Source organism: Apis florea, unplaced genomic scaffold (genome assembly GCF_048593485.1).
Source record: "Apis florea isolate Af1SG1 unplaced genomic scaffold, ASM4859348v1 contig_3802_pilon, whole genome shotgun sequence".
Classification (NCBI taxonomy): Eukaryota; Metazoa; Arthropoda; class Insecta; order Hymenoptera; family Apidae; genus Apis; species Apis florea.
In genome coordinates, this window is record NW_028256863.1 from 2,123,244 (window position 1) to 2,140,847 (window position 17,604).

At 32.0% G+C, this 17,604-nt stretch overlaps 1 protein-coding gene across 9 annotated transcripts in view; it reads left to right on the forward strand.

The window, feature by feature from the left end:
* 14-3-3zeta (tyrosine 3-monooxygenase/tryptophan 5-monooxygenase activation protein zeta) overlaps positions 1-13,166 on the forward strand; it is a 17,162-nt gene extending 3,996 nt beyond the window's left edge. The window contains exons 2-6 of one of the 9 annotated variants that reach the window (XM_086916406.1): positions 2,842-3,437; positions 7,796-8,103; positions 8,780-8,903; positions 9,750-9,913; positions 11,503-13,166. In XM_086916406.1, the coding sequence (XP_086772532.1) occupies positions 7,804-8,103; positions 8,780-8,903; positions 9,750-9,913; positions 11,503-11,658 (744 nt within the window). In that variant the 5' untranslated portion in view covers positions 2,842-3,437; positions 7,796-7,803 and the 3' untranslated portion in view covers positions 11,659-13,166. Of the gene's footprint in view, positions 1-2,841; positions 3,438-6,341; positions 6,528-7,446; positions 7,625-7,795; positions 8,104-8,779; positions 8,904-9,749; positions 9,914-10,298; positions 10,463-10,872; positions 11,037-11,502 lie in introns of those variants that run through there. The other 8 variants (XM_086916410.1, XM_031915805.2, XM_086916408.1 and 5 more) reach the window with 8 other exon arrangements.
* Positions 13,167-17,604: the final 4,438 nt, after the last annotated feature.

The window sequence follows — 17,604 nt, forward strand, 5'->3', positions numbered from 1 at the left end:
CACGCCCACGCGTTATCTATACTCTACCACCTGTAGCACAAGTCGTATTTCTCTCGCAAACCTAGCTTCTTATATTTCGCTATCTGGTTGATGGACGTTTAATCGGTCTCATGTATCATATTCGATTTATGTTGTATCATGAATAGAGAGAAAAGATGTCTTCCATACGTACTTCTTACTTTTTCTCATTACTTACTTTTTGTATTTTTAATACGTATTTGCTCACTGATGGATTCACAAGATTCTTAAATCGAATCTCTTGGAATCCAGTAATAAAAATAGCATGGAGCATGTACTATTGAAAATCAATAATAAAATATCCTTGAGTCTACTGGCTGAACTCGATGATTTGAGAACGAGGTAATTGAAAATTTTGTTGAATATATAAGCTTGAAAAGCATAATTTTGGTTTTCGAGATAGCCTATGTTACATTACAAGGTTAGTGTCGTAACAGTTATGCTTCCTGGATCTTCGATGGCTTGTATATTCTTCTCTTTTTCTTTTTTTTCTTTTCATTCTATATATTTGTATTGATCTCAAAAAAGCGTATTCAAGTTAGTTCTTCGCGCGAAACGAGAAACTCGTTCATGGTTAGCCAACGATTAAACGAGTTCTTACCTTATCGGTTGCTGCCAACATTTTGCGGAAAATAGTTCATTTTTTTATTAAATATTTTTCAGTTGAAGATGCCAAAGAAAATAGCAGTAGACGGAAATTAGTTCAAATAATAATCATTTTTTCATTAAACATTATAATTATTTGTATCTGACATTTTTTTTTTTTCCATTGAAATATTCATTTAGAAATAATATTGCATAGTAACAGTTATTATTCTGCTGGCTCGTTAATGTAATCTTATATCTAGATATCTAAAATTACAATATTTATAATATTTACAATTTCGTGATTATTATAAAACATCAACATAATACTGCTTGAATAATGGTTTTTCTTAATTATACCGCATTTTGTAAAATTTTACATATATGATACATAATTTTGCCATGTGTCAATACATATTTTTATATAGCATCTCAATCTCTACATATTTTTATCATAATTATTATAATTTATGGTTTAAAATCTTTTTATCAATTGATTGACGAATTTTTAAACATTCGTCATTTATATTTATATATTTGATTCAGCTTATAATTTAAATTATATTTATAATATGTTCCTGAAATAAATTTAATGATTTTTTTTAGATAGTAATCGAATCATTATTATTTCTCGATAATTTATAATAATTCATAGCACATTATATTAAAAATTTTAAAAAATCTTTTTGTATTGGTTGTAATTTCTTTGATCTTAGTTATTCAATATTGAATCTTTATCATATATAGTATTTGAACAACGATTGAATTGATACGAGTACGCGTATTACCATAAGCTCCTTTGTATATACATACGTTGATCGATAGTTGATCGTAGAAATCAGATTTATCCAACAATTCAATATATAATATATGAAGCTAGTTTGCTTTATTCTTTTCAATCAAGCTACCTGTCGTTTCGAATTAAATGCTTGTATTGAAATATACATTCGAAGAGTAAATAAACCAAATTCGGCAATATTGATCTTTTTCCATATTTTCAATATCGAAACAATAGGCATCGTTTTTAAATAAACGAAAAACTTAGAAAGAATATAACATTGTTTTTTTATTTTTTCGATTGTTTGTTGCAATCTGAGACAATTATTGAGATAAAAAATATATATTATATCTGAGAAAAATCTTAAATTTTTAATCAAATTTGAAAAATAAGATTAAACAAAGAAGAAAAAAATTATTACTCCAAAGATAAATTATTTTTATAAGATTTGAAAATGACAAAACAGTTAGGAGTTAGAAGAGGATGGGGGTGAGCAACTGAAAATGGTGACCAAGGAAGAAGGGCGGGTCGGTTGCAGGGGTTGCGCGCGCCTCCGCAGATCAATATTTCATTTTAGCTTCGCCAACCGGGGGAGCGGGTGGTTAGAGACAAAGACTATCTACCTATTTTTCTGCGCTCGTCTTCTCGATACAACTATTATATTTCATAATAATTACTACTTTCTTCACTCATTGATACGAATCTTCGTATTCTTTTCTTCTTCCTTATTAAGTGAAATTCGTTTTAATAGTAGAAATGTAACTTTTCTAAATCATTTTTCTTTCTTCTTATTTTTCTTCTTGGTTTTCTCTTTTTTACTTTATTTCTTCCTTTACTCAAATTAATTAAATAATAGAAATCTTATAATCGTTATAAATGATAAATTAAATAAATGAAGCGCATAAATTTTGAAGAAAGTTTGAGAATTTCGTTATTATAATATACAGTTAGAATTAAAATTATTATCTATAAAATAAATATAATTTAATTTGAAATCATAAATAGAAATCAATCAATAACTTTAAATGTTGTAATTAATGTTGTAATTAATAAATATATCGTATAATTTCCAAATAATTTCCACCGGTAAAACTGTATATCACGTGACTATGCACGTGTTTTTGCATTTCATTAAAAATTCAGTTTTTACGTACATTCAATTTTCATTGCTTATACTTTTTTACTGAAATCAAATAATATCTAATACTTGGTATTTTTAATTTTGTAAAAGTTTTATAATAATGTATAATAATAAAAAATTTGAAATACTTAATATTTAAAATTCTATCATATTTTTTGAGAGAACTATGGAAGAAAAATGTTTTATAAAAAGAATATTAAGATAATTAAGAAAAAATGAAAATTTAAATTAAGAAAATGAAGAAAGAAAGAAATGCTTGCCTAATTGACTTAATTCAGAAATGATTAGAACAAGATCACATGGAAAGATTCGTTTGCAGGGAAAAAGGAAGGATAATATATAATAGGAAGAAAGTATAAAAAAAAGAGGACAGAGCATATAAAAGAGACTTGGAAAGTGTGAGAAGCATAAGCATAATGTACAACGCACTTTTGCGTTGCGTTACGCAGTCCAATACGACGCATCATATTCCGTGGTTGGCGTCCCGGGACAGGGACAGCCGTGCGGCACTGCCCCACCCAACCTCTTCGAGCCGGCCATGCTGGGCGAACCGATCAATACCTCGGCTCGGCCACGAGGTAAACCGAGAGAAACCGACTTGAGACGACTAAAACCGAACGAAGACGAGTCCCAGCACGAGGCACGCCGAGTCCCCACCACGAGCAGCGTTGCCGGCTCAGTCGTTGTGCGGGAGTGGTCACTGAGGGATGTGTGGTACCGTAACTGAGTGTGACTGAGGAAAAAGACCCGGCGTAGTTTCTCCGCGTAATACGCTCTCGCTCTTTACCCCCCAGACAAAAAAGAACTAGAAGTCTAGTCAATTTTCGGGCCCCTTCCTAATTTCGCGTGAAATTACGGGATACGCTGATCATATATTTATTTAAATATTTATTGTACAAAAAACTTTAACTATAGGTAAGATTCTGCAACAATTCGTTGCTTCTATCTTATGCGTCTGCTTAATGACGCTTTATCTATTTCGAGTTTCTCTCGACTTAAATCTTCCTTTTTTCTCTCTTCTTCCCTCCCTCTCCCTCCCTCCCTCTTTCTTTCTCTCTCCTTCCAGTTCACCTTCTGTTCCCGTAGTTGTTCTTTCCATGTCTCTGCATGTAAATGATCATTTTCGTATTTTTTTTTTTTATTGAACTATTTTCTAGAACATTAATATTTCGAGAATGTGCTAGAAATTTTGTTTCGATGTCGCGTTCCTAATCAAACCAAGAAGGAGAGTGAATTGGTTATCGATTTCTGCGGTATTATACTGCGACGCAGAATGAATCGGTACAGTTTCCGCAATGACGCCAATTACTTTTTCACCGAAGTAAGGTGTTCCTGTTCCGAGTTTCTTTGTCCTCGGATTGTTCTCGTTCATATCGCGACATGAACGGTTTAGAACGGCTTCGGGGTCGGGGCGTGTTAAACAGGAGAGGAAAAGAAGGAAAGAGAGCGAACGTAGATGAAGAATTTCGCTCTCGCTTCGTGAAAGTAGCGCCGTGGCGCTCCGTTTGACTGCTCCCTCTTCGGCCCAGCTACGCGACTACGAATATAACCTCAAATCATACATGATAAATGTACGCAATTTTTTTTTATTTCGAAGTGTTTCGCGCATGTGACCTTCGGCCTAACAATACGAGCTTTGCTCCTCACCTCCCACGGAAGCTTCCACTTTACGTGTCTAAATTGAATATTTTCGCTTTTTGATACGTATTTGAGTGGTAATAGTAATTTTTTTTAGAGTTTCCATTATTTATTTATTATAATTTTAGCAAAAGATATTGGCTTTTAATTGAAATAACAAAAATAATAATTAAAAAATAAGCAAGGAATGTTGAAAAAAAAATATTTTATCGTAGAAAATGTAATATAATGTAATATAGATAGATATAGATAAATCAAAGTCTGATAAAATTTATATTTTTATCAATATAATAAGGATGTCACATTTTTTAGATACATGCGACATCTTTATCTTTAACTATTTTCATTTCGATAATGCTTTCAGTTATCAAATCATTTGAGGTAATCATGCTTTTTGTCTTTCGATATAATTTATTTTATTTATATAATTTTTAAGATAATTTTAATCGATTGTAGTAATTTAGTAATTACATTGTAGTAATTTTTTTATCATTATCTATTTATAGTTAATATAATGATGTTTATAAATGGATAATAATGCAGAATCAATGTAATATTTCAAAAAAGGAAAATAGATGTATAAGGAAACTCTAAAAGAAAAAAATGATCTATTTTGAAATAAGTAATAAGCAAAGATTTTAATATACTAAAATTATATGAATATTTATTATGATAATTGGTACGTAGGAAAAGCTTTGAGGTTAACTTAAGTATTTGTGTTTCGTCATATTCCATTCGCTTGAAAAATTTGCGCCGGAAATATTTCACTGGCAACGTGGGATTTCTCATCGATTCTCTTGTAGATCCGGCAACAGTGTCGCTGAGCCTCTGCTAACCTAAAGCCAGGTGATTGCGCGCGATTAAATATAGGACGTCGAATACACCTACCGGTTTAATATTTCCGTCCGGGTTTCTTCGAAGAAGAATTTGGCTACTTGACCTTCCATCTGATCTACATAAATCATATTTATCGTGATTGAATAATCGTGCAATGATAAGTATTATATGAAATAATACAAAATTTTCAAGAAATCAATATATAATCATGTTGTATTTTATTCAATGTTAGTTACATCAATATATATCATTTATTCGATATCTTTAATCGAATCTCGATCAATTAATAAGCTCGCGATTGAATAAAATTATATCGAATATTCGCATATCAATATAATTTTCAGCGAGAGCGCATATCTCATTATAATTTACGATTAATTTTGGATATTACGTGAACAGTGTATTTTTGATTAGTATTTTTGATCATCCATCTTCCATAGATCTTATCCGACATTATTGTTTGTATTGAATGTCACAATGTGAAAATCTATTTTTTGTGTTTATTATTAAAAGAAATAAAAAATTTTTTTTTTTTGATATTCTTAAAAATTCTATTAAATAATGAATCGAACAATTAATGAATTGACAATAACGATACATAATCAATTTTTTCTACACAATTAGTATTGTAAACGTTTTTATATATTCGAAAATTTTATATATATATATATATGCATTAGAATTAATCGCTTAGAAAAAACTTTACATCTGCGTAATGATATGTACGTTTATCAATTCATACGTAAAACACCGTTGTTCGTTGCCACTGTAAGTAGCACAGTATATAGATATTTTATTCGAAGAATTAATAACGGATACATATATCGTACACACATTAGATCGATCGTTGCGTTCCAGCTTTTAAAATATTCACCTTGAACACTAACGGTTGACGCTATAACAGTGTTTCGATATTTTAACAAGCAACATGTATTTTTCAACAAGTTTCAAACGCATACAATTGATCGGCATTGCATATAGCATAAAATAAGTTTTTTTTTTATGACAATTTGAAATTTTTTTATAATGTTATTACAAGTAACGAAGTACATCATATTTGTGCGAAGAAAAATTACTATATAGAATTATTTTGTTTGATCAATATCGTTTTCTTCGCTTACGTTTAATCTGATAGTTAAATAATTAATGATGTAATGATTCCGCATTATGATTAATCTATTTCGCATAATGTGGAAAATTGTTTCTTTCGTCTAGACTGATTCTCTTTAGATTTCAAGATTTCGAAATAAATTGAACGGAGTTTGCGCGTTATTTGCGTACGAGAAAGAAAGGAGGATGATCGATACGAAAAGGAATGGAAAACGATTCTGCGTAAAGTCAAATGAAACGTAAGGCATTCGTGGAAAAGCTTGTGAAGCGTATTCGTATTTGGTGTATAATCGCGATTTGTTACTTTCATTCTTGAATCAATTTATAATATTGTGTATGTATGTTAATGTATATAACATTTAGTTACGTCGCAATGTTCTCGTCATTGTGATTCATTGAGGAAGAATTGGGCACCATAACGTAAGAACATTTAACTGATATCATGCATTTCTGTTCAGATATTTTTTGATTATGCTTCATTCAATGTTTTATGAATTAACATTCAAACTATCGAATTTGAAAATAATGAATAAAAAAATACGTAAAAATACGAAAACGAAACTCTGAGAAGCGTGTGCGTGCACGGTCGACGAACGTGAAGCGTGTGTTAAAAGAAGTCGAGATGTTTAAACGTGTGCCTACTACGGTTTGGCGTTGTAACGCGGTCCAATCCAGTGACTCATCGCTGCTATACGATTATATCTACGTGAATAAAGATCATAGTGTATTAGGAATCATGTTCTTTTCATATTTGTAAATTGGAACGATCATTTTATATAAAATTTTAATTGTTATTCTTACTTGTTGTTTCCCTTCAATTTTCTTTAATAAATTTCTAATTAAATATGACCGATTAAATATAAATTGAAATAAAAATAGGATAAAAAAATTGGATGAATGATTAAATGAAATATATCAAAAGAATTGACTAAAAATTCTAGTTTTTAATTCTTAGTTCTAAAGATAGTTGTTTTATATTTTTTTTTTCTAACACGATTGATCGTAAAAAAGAAAAAAATTATGAAAAACATATCATCAATGAGATGTATTCGATTCTTGATTCTATTCGGAAAGCAAACATTTTTTATTCAATGTTAAAAATGCGACGACGTTCATGGTCAAGGTCGACAAAGACAACTAAACTTCTCTTTCGGGTAAATTTATTGTCAATGATCATTAGGTGGTCGTGCCGGGTAAAAGAAAATATTTCTAATTATACTTTAATAGAAACAGCTGTTCACAAAGAATCTTTGGGAAAAGAAGCTCTTTTCGTAGATTCTAGAATAAAGAATATAATAACTTGCTAATGATGCTATGTGCGAACGAGGCCAGTTAGATTGGACAACGCGTGTGCAGCTCGTGTACTTATATACGTCATCTTGTGTTCTAAACGCGTCGGTGAAATCTATTCTCACACGCGTACCAGCGACTCCCGGATAGACGAGAAAAGGAACTTGACGACATTGAAGTCGCGTGTTAATTCAACTGTGTTGCACCGTTACATTTGTATTACACATGTGCGTTACGCTCCTCTCTTCCTTCTTCCTTCTCCTTTCTTCTTTCCAACTTAAAACAATTTCTTTGTGTATATTTTCTGAATTTATTACGAATTACTACGAGTTAAATTTTCTGGTTATGTACCAAGATGTATATATACATACAATATATCCGAGATTTTTGTTTTTTAGCCAACAGAATGTCCGTGGACAAAGAAGAATTGGTACAGCGTGCAAAGCTTGCCGAGCAGGCAGAAAGGTATGATGATATGGCAGCCGCAATGAAGGCAGTCACCGAAACGGGAGTCGAGTTATCGAACGAAGAAAGGAACTTGTTGTCGGTAGCATACAAGAATGTCGTTGGCGCAAGACGTAGCTCGTGGCGAGTAATTTCCTCCATTGAGCAGAAAACTGAAGGTTCCGAGCGTAAACAGCAAATGGCCAAGGAATATCGGGAAAAGGTCGAGAAGGAGCTACGTGAAATCTGTTACGATGTATTGGTAAGAATTTATTTATTTTATTCCTTTATCGTTTTTACATAATTACAATTTTGATCGATTATATAAATTAAAAAATAACGAATTTATATGTATTTTTTTCTTTTCATGATTGGAAAGTCAATCACTCGAACATGATGCATACGATCGATTACGATACGTAGATATCTTGAAACATATTAACACGGTGGATTTAATGTGTTTGCAAAACAGTTGCTGGCTTTGTCGACTTATCTTACACCGGCGAACGATCCTTTTTGTTGCGTTTGCATATCCCTATGGTTGAAGAACAAAAATCACTCATTGGTTTGAATTTCACATGACTTGGTTATCCACTAGCAGCTCGTCTAGTAGCTCGTCTTACTATCCCTTCCCATCGTTTAGCAAGCGTGACAAAGTTTGTTCCAGCAATTGTAAGAGAATATCTTTATGAATCACGATTAACCTGAAGTGTCTAAATCGAATCGATCTAAATAAAGCAAGTGTATGACAACAAATGAAAATGATGTCGGTTTTGGAAAATGGAAAAGGATAATATCTGTTATAAGATATTTAGCGTTTTCTATTTATTCTAATATTTATATATATTTCTATTTTTATTTTCTCTTTGTTGCGCTACATAGTGACAAAAATTAATAAAAAAAAACATATAGAAATTAATTATATCATCATGTTCCAGGGACTCCTTGATAAGTACCTGATCCCCAAGGCTAGTAATGCCGAGAGTAAAGTATTCTACCTCAAGATGAAAGGCGACTACTACAGGTATCTCGCAGAAGTTGCTACCGGAGAAACTAGAAATGGTATGTATTCGATAACACATAATATTAATAACGGCTTCACAATTACAATTTTACGGATTCTGGTTAATAATCATTTGTAGCTGAAATTAATTCTTCATCGACAATCTTAAGAAAGGATTGATACATAATCCAGGGCATTTGTCTCTCTTTTCTTTTTTTATTTTGCATACTCACTGTATTTCATCAAGATATAAAACCAGTCGAAGATATTTTTGTCTATAATGTGACATTGAATTTCGTACGAGAGGATCAATGTGCGTTTTTCTTCGAATAGAAAGCTGTCGCACAATACTTTTCGTACCTGCGTTCGTCCCCGTAGCTATAGTTCAGAAAAAAGGAAGCACAGCTGCAATGGCAGATGTTCTTTGCTGAATCTACTGTTTTGTTACATTCTTAGATTCGAAAAGGTTTGAAAAATTCCAAGGTGCTCATCGTATATTGGACTATTTTTATATAGTTTTATATATTTGAACAGAAAAATAATTCTAAAGCGTTGGTGGAATTTAACGCCATGTTTTTTTTCTCGATAATGACAAACAATGTCATTTACGTTTCGTTGCATTTTTCTAAGTTTCATTTAAAATTCATACAATAACGCGCAAATATCGTTTCTTTCAAAATAAGAAATTGAAACTTATTGTTGAAATATATTAGGTTTTTTAATATTTATTTTATTTATTTTATTAATATTAATATCATTATAATATGTTGTTATTGTTATTTATGAAACGTTATATATATATATAAAGATAATCATATCGAGATAAAATCAGTTTTAAATTCAAAATATCAACAATTATAAAATCGTTGACATTTTGTTGATAATTTTGCACATAATATATTCAGCCGTGGTAGACGACAGCCAGAAGGCATACCAGGATGCGTTCGAAATCAGCAAGTCAAAGATGCAGCCTACCCACCCAATCAGGCTAGGTCTCGCCCTCAACTTCTCCGTTTTCTATTACGAGATCCTCAACTCTCCAGACAAGGCCTGCCAGCTGGCCAAACAGGTATAATTCACGAGGGTCGATACAAATATCGATAGTAGAACTAAACAGCAATCGCGAAAGAGAAGATGCGAAAGGATGGTGTTGATGCAGTGGAGGCAAAAATATAAATATTCTGCTTTATGGGGTGAAGGAAAAGGCACTTTTCAATTTTGTTCCCTATCTGTACTCTGGTGATTTCCTTTGTTTGCACAACCGTGTAGTACACTCACGAACACTGTAAATGTCTCGCGTAAAAATCACGCGAAATGGTTGCTCATGTTCCTTCCCTTTTTCCATTTTATTCCCGTATTCCCTAGCCTTTACGTGTACATCGCGACGAGAAGGAGAGATTACGTATAAATTTGGAGGAATTGTAATCTGGATTTCCCATTGGTTTGCATTACAGCGGTAGTCGTGGATTCACAGAAAGCATATCAAGAAGCATTTGACATAGCAAAGTCAAAAATGCAGCCTACACATCCCATCAGACTCGGTCTTGCTCTCAACTTCTCCGTTTTTTATTACGAGATCATCAACTCACCAGACAAGGCCTGCCAGCTGGCCAAACAGGTATAATTTATAGAAACGAGGATGACGTCGATAATTTACAGCAATTGCAGGAAGAGATGTAGTAATGGGAAAGTGATGGTGATGCAGTGAAGGCTAAAATTTTACGATTTTATTTTATCTTGCTGTGGGAAGATCCTTTTATTTTTATAACTTGTTGATGTGCTCTTCTAAATTCTCGTTGGTTCTTCATCGATTAAGATTGCAAATAATACATACTCGCGAAAGTGTGTTGCAGAAGAAATGAAGAAGTTACTCTTTTCTCCCTTTCTTCCTGTTCCTTCCTATGTACATACATACATGACAACACATGACAACCTCATAGATTTATCTCAGAAAAAAAAAAAAAAAAGTTAAGTTTCATCTTGAAATTTATGAAAATTGTAATCTAGATTTCTCGGTTTGCATTACAGCGGTAGTCGAGGATTCACAGAAAGCGTATCAAGAAGCATTTGACATTGCAAAGTCAAAAATGCAACCTACGCATCCCATCAGGCTCGGCCTTGCTCTCAACTTCTCCGTTTTTTATTATGAAATTATTAATTCTCCCGCTAGAGCCTGTCATCTTGCCAAACAGGTTAGGGATAATCGACAGTTTGATGCTTGGTTGGATGATTATTTGATGTTAAACAAATAAATGCATCTTTTACTATTAATTATTGATTATCAGTGTGTCGTGATGCTGTACTACGGTAAATGCTATGTTTTTGAGTGCATACTAACCTGTTAAAAAAAAAAAAGAAAAAGAAAAAAGAAGTTATTTTAATATTTAGTGTGACAATGCTGTAATGAGTCTCCACTGTATCGGTAACTATTCCGCATCATACGCATCTAATATCCATATACTCGCAACATTTCCTATCTCTAATAAAAATTTATTAATGCTTTGCACGAATGTATGACTTCGCGTGATTGTGAAAGAATGCGAATTCTTATAGTTTTGCCGCGATTGCTGCATAGATTCATATGCGAAATGAAAGGAAGAAAAAAAAATTGAGATGGAATCTTTTATTAAAATTTTAATATTTATATAATCATTTCAGGCGTTCGACGATGCGATCGCAGAGTTGGACACACTTAACGAGGACAGCTATAAAGATTCCACGCTAATTATGCAGCTTTTACGCGACAACCTCACTCTTTGGACCAGTGACACGCAGGGTGATGCGGACGAAGCACAGGAGGGTGGAGATAACTAACCTTCCTAAGCTTAAGTCCTTTCTAACCTAATAAGAACATCTATTCTCTATCGTCCCCCCGTCCCTTAAAGTGCTCACCCATCCATCCACCCGAGATCGATTTATCCATTCGCCTGTCCTTTCGTCCCTCGCGTACCTCGTTTCCTTCTTCCTTCTTTTCTTCTTTTCTTCTCCCCTTTCATCCTTTCCCTCTCTTTTGCCATTTTTCCCCTCCGTTTCCATTCCGTTTACCAATCATCCCATTCTATCTTCAATTATCCTCTTATTTTTCCATTTTATTATCTCATTTCGTGTTCCTCTTTGTATTTTCTTTTTTTTTTTTTCTTTTTTTCTTTTTTCTTTCTTACTTCCGCATTCATCAAAAATATCATCGTCCTTTTTCGAATCCTTATTTCCTTATTATCTCCTCGAAAATCGTGACATGACCTGTTTGTTCCAATGCGACCGCACATTGCTGCCAATGCCACCGCCACAGCTGTTATGCCCGATTCGAAAATTCGAACACGAGAAAATCTCGCTCTCGACCGTTACCTTTCCTAAGGAATCGATTCATGTGTTGGTCGCTGATTATAATACCTGCTATTGCCACTCGTCGAAAAAAAAATTTTGAATTTGAACATTCAAGGAGAGTGTCAATCTTAAAAGAGGGGAACAGGGAGAGGGGGATTAGAGAGAGAGAGAGAGAGAGAGCTTGTGTGTGTATGTGTGTGTGTGCGCGCGCGCGTGTGAAAAGAGAGAGAGGGAGAGAGAGAGAGAGGGAGAGAAAAGAAAAAGAAGTAAAAACGAAGAGAAAGTAATAAATGGCGAAGGTAAGAAAAAAAATTAGCAAATTTATGTGAAAATCAACTTAGGATATTGCGTTGCCATACCCATATACGGCCCTTAATGAAAGGAAACGGTCGAGTTGTGAGAATTACTCGATTTCTGGCATCAAGTTTATCCAAGAAAAGCGTATCGACTCATTTTTGTGTGGAAGAGAGAAGGAGCAAATTGTGAATAAACAGAGGAAAGGACAGGAAGGATTTTTGCAAACATTGTCTCGTCGTACAACGTCATCAAATAAGATGTATAGCGTAGAACGGTGTGAAAAACGGTAAAGTTGTATATGCGTATTATGAGAGATAATAATGCTGTCGAAGCTACTAGTCTTTGGGAAATATATAGAATACAGAAAAATGTATCGATTTCGTTGTTGGGACGAGATATGGAGTGCAAAAAAAAAAAAAAAAAAAAAAAACAGCAAATGAAAAAAAAAAACACTGTCACTACTCCCAGATCTGCTCACTATTTACCATCTAAAGTATTGCTAAACAAAACAGAGATTCGAGAAGAAATGAAGTGAAAGAAAAAAAAAAAAAGCACGCATGAATCTAATTACATTATATCCAGTTGTCATTAAATTAAATTTCACATTGTCTAGCAAGTACGATATTATTATACGAAGGGAAGAACGCAGGAGGAGAAAGGAGAGTAAAAATACATTAAGTTATTAAGTTCCAACACAAAAACAGTGATGACTTAATTTTTACATTTACTACTTTTTACATTATTGCACGTGTTAATAGTATTTAAATTCTTACGTATAAACACGCGTGTACGCAAACACTACATTTTGTGTGCTCATTCGTTTTCTTTTTTCCTATTTCGTTTTCGTGTGTGTACGCGCACACGCGTGTATCTTAAGATTTATATTTGAATTGTCTAAAACAATTCTGTTGTTTCTCATATTTATTCCAAAATTGTGTCGTTATTTTAATTGCTGTATTATTGAGGTGAGTGGAGCACATAACTTTAAAAATACATTTTTATCCATCGTATGCCATGACCGTCCGTTGCTAGCGCGTGAATATCTGAGAAAGGAAGGGGACAAGTAGATTTATTTAAACCGCCGATCAATGCGCAATAATTCTTTAAAAAATATTTTCCTTTCTATAATTTCGATATCTCGACATTTAACTCGTTCTTATAAATTTTGATTTAATTGCGCCCATCTCTTTTTCTCCTCCTCTTTGTATCTCTTTTACTCTCGTATCCCCTTCCCCCTTTCAATCTTTCTTTCTTCCTCTCTCTCTCTCTCTCTCTCTCTCTCTCCCGTATATATGTTATAATATATATACATATATTATACACAATAATATATATACAGCGGATATTTATCAGAGACTTGACTACTAATGTCGCGCTAAAAACAAAGGAAAAGAAGAAAACGAGGACAAATTATGTACGCGTATAAAAAAAAAATTATTATCCCGATATTCCCTTTAACATACATACGCACGTATGCATGCATTTATACATATTGGTATATATGTATGTGCGTGAATGTATGCGTGTATATATATTATATATATATGATATTCAGTTTTGTAGGCATGATCGATCTCATGAAAATTGTCGATAGAATTTGAAGATTATTCGTTACGTCTTGCAATTTTGCAAATTTATATAATAACTTTTCAGAATATCTTCTAAGCAGAGCATAATTTATGAATTCGGTTCACAAAAAGATCATGCATTGTCTTTGAATTTTCATTCGTTTTTTGAAGGTTGAAAGCTCCGTTGTAAATCTTGATCGATCGATCACGTATACCATACAAAGTTCAAGAAGATTTCATTCTGATATCTGGTGGTGACAGATTTAAAAGGCGGATCAGAGACGTGTAACGGTCTGTGATCGGCTCGACCGAAACCTCGATAAAAGGGACGAACGTTACCATTTTAAAAATGGGAAAAGTCAAATAATAAATTAAAATTAACGCGTCCAAATGCAACGGATACGTTCGGTCCAGGGGCGGATTAACATGTATATATGTATGAATCTAGTGCTTCTAATTATTTCAGAATTACGACAAGTCCTTTTTGTATTTTACTTAAATTCTAAGTAACGATTCCTAATTTTCATCGATCGAATAAACGAAATTCCATTTGTTTCTATGTTAAAACCAATTCTTTTTTACGATATTAAAAATAAATAAACGTTAAATATTTGTTCGCTTTCGTTTCTTTTTTACTCTGTTTTGTTCATAGAAATCGGTTTAATTCCTTTGAAATCCACCATCCGCCTCTGGTTCGGTCCATTCCATTTTCGGTCCTAATCTACCTGTCTCGGTAGAATGAATTTCTCTGACGTATTCTTCGTCTCGTATGCATGGATATTTTTTAAGTGTATGTAAAATACGCGCGCTTACCCTAAACACACGAGCATAGATTTACATATAAAGACACAAACACATACAATATACGTAAATGTTTACCATATGGAAACAAATAACGATTAATCGATATTACAACGTGCGTTATGTGGGTAAACGTTTTCCAAATATGTTGTACTTTTCAATATGTCCATGTTTCTATCGTATTGAATAATGGAGGATGAATGAATGAAAGTAGGAGTATGAAGTCGAATTGATTTTGCAAAAAGATATATTCATAAGATCGATTTCGATTTCCATAATTCCTACGTTTGTTAACATCGATAGTAATAGCCATGGATTATGATTTTGTTCACGAAAACTATGATTAATGCTTTTAATTTTTTTTTTTTTTTTTTTTTTAATAAACGAAAAACATATTTTTCGCAATTATTTTACGCAAGTGTTTAGTGGCCGATGCAAGAGAGAGACTGAAAAATAAGAATTGATATGTTAAAATTATACGGAAAGGTTTTCGCGGATTTTAGATTTTAAATCCAATTAGAAATGGACCAGCTGAGCGAGTTCGAGTAGATATCCAAAATTGCCATTTTTTATTCATTTTGGGGCAATCGTATTATTTTTCAACACTGATCTCGTTCTCGCGTAGCATGTTTTTAATAATTTAATTTTCTTTTTCTTTCTTTTTTTGATCCTTTTGGAACTCGTAGACAATTGTTGTTTCAAAATATGTTCCCATATTCTTATTATTATATGCAACATTAATAATAATAATCGATTTAATTTTTCTTTAATTCCTTACATATTTATAATTTTTTTCGAGTGTATCATATTTTTTTTTTTCTTTAACGCTGTCGCAAATTTACTTTATAGATAAAGAGGGGGTTACAAAGAGGTGATGTATAAGTTGTATGATTTTCTTATTTGGTCTCTTCCTGCGCTCAATTTCTTTATTAATCTTTCTATTTATTTTTTATCCGATCATCGTAAAAATTTAGATTCGTAATTTGATTATTGAAATATTTATCACCGTGTCACAAACAAGATAGCAAACGGTGAAATATTATTCTTCACTTTAATCTTTATATACTACAATTCCTAAAATTGCTCTCGTTCTCTCTCTCTCTCTCTCTCCTCTCCTCTCCTCTCCTCTCCTCTCTCCTTTCCTTTCCTTTCCTCTTCTTCCTTTCTTTCTATTTGCCCCTGTTTCTTCCCTTTTTTCCATTCCTCTATCTTCCTCTTCTCTTTTTTTTCTCTATTCGTGGGAAAAGCTAGCCATTGCAATCTCAAATATTCATCCGCTGAATTTCCCTAGTTCCCCTGTCCCAAGTTATGTTGTTCTATTTGTATTTATCATCAATCACGTCGTAATTGTAAATTATAATTATTATAAACGTTTACACGAAATAATAAATTCTGATAAAATGTCTCAGAAAATAATCTCGATTGTCCTGCTTCGCAGTATTATCAGGTATTCTGGAAGGGCAATATATAATATATTGAGTCAATAATTCCAAAAGCGTAATATAATACGCTTACATCTTTAACAGTATTTTAAATTTAAACACAGATTTCAAGAACATGATTTTAAAAGGCTAGACAGATGTAAGCACAATGTTCCTATACAGTAAGAATTCTTCTTTATGATTAGTATTTATTATTACCGTTTTCATGTTCGCAAGCTTCGTCATAATTATCTTCGTTGATCCAAGATTCATCGTATGTAGATATTGAAGAGAGTTATAAGATAGGTAAGATACTAAGTTCGATCGGATGTGAAGTGAAAATTGTTTGATATCATTTTCAATACTGATTTGAATTAATAAAAATCTAGAAATGGAGGGAACTGATTTTGAATAAAATAAATTGTTAACAATATTATTAACAATATTCGTTTAAATCTAATCAATTTGAAATAAAAGCAAAAACGATGTTTTATTGTTTATTTGATAATTAAAATTGAGAGCTTGACAGTTGAATAGTTTTACGATATCTTTGTTTGTATCTTGTTAACTTTCGAAATTTATACAAAGATATGTATGTTTATATATTCGCCTACAAAAATACAGTAATTTAATTGGCTTTTAATACGTATCAGTGTGTAGATCCTTGTATTCTTGTCGCGTTGTAATTTTCTAATTTTTTCATACGTAACATTCGCGTATTTTTTTTTTCAAAGAAAATTGTCTTTAATAATAAAATAATTATACAAGGCTTTGTACAATTTGTAGAAATCAAGATAATCGATAGAAGTACGATTTGAATTTTTTTTCAATTTTTAAAATTTTTTTATCTTTTGAATATCTACGATTGTTCCTTATTTTCGCAAATACAATTGATTGTATAAAATTGAATTAATCAAATAATAGTTTATAATGTTTAAACGTGAAAAATTTTTTCAATCATATCCTAAAAATAACATATTAAAAATTACCCTGAAATAATGCAAATTACTATAAAGTAATTTTATACCATTCTGTGATCATAAAACCAGACTTAGACCTTGGCCTACATATTTGCTGTAGACTAATGTCGTTTTAATCAATTACAAATAGTAATCATTGAAATGAATTATGATAATTATGAATTAAAGTAACAAATCGTTATATGAAATTTAAGTGGAAATATTTATTTGGAAATATAATATAAAACAAGTAAAAATGAAAAATTAATATAAAAAAATAATAATTGTCCCTTCCTTTCAATTTTCATTGTTCACTGTATATCAAAGACAATGTTTCTTTTATATGCAATAATAATATCTTATTTTACTAATATCTTAAATCTTTGATAA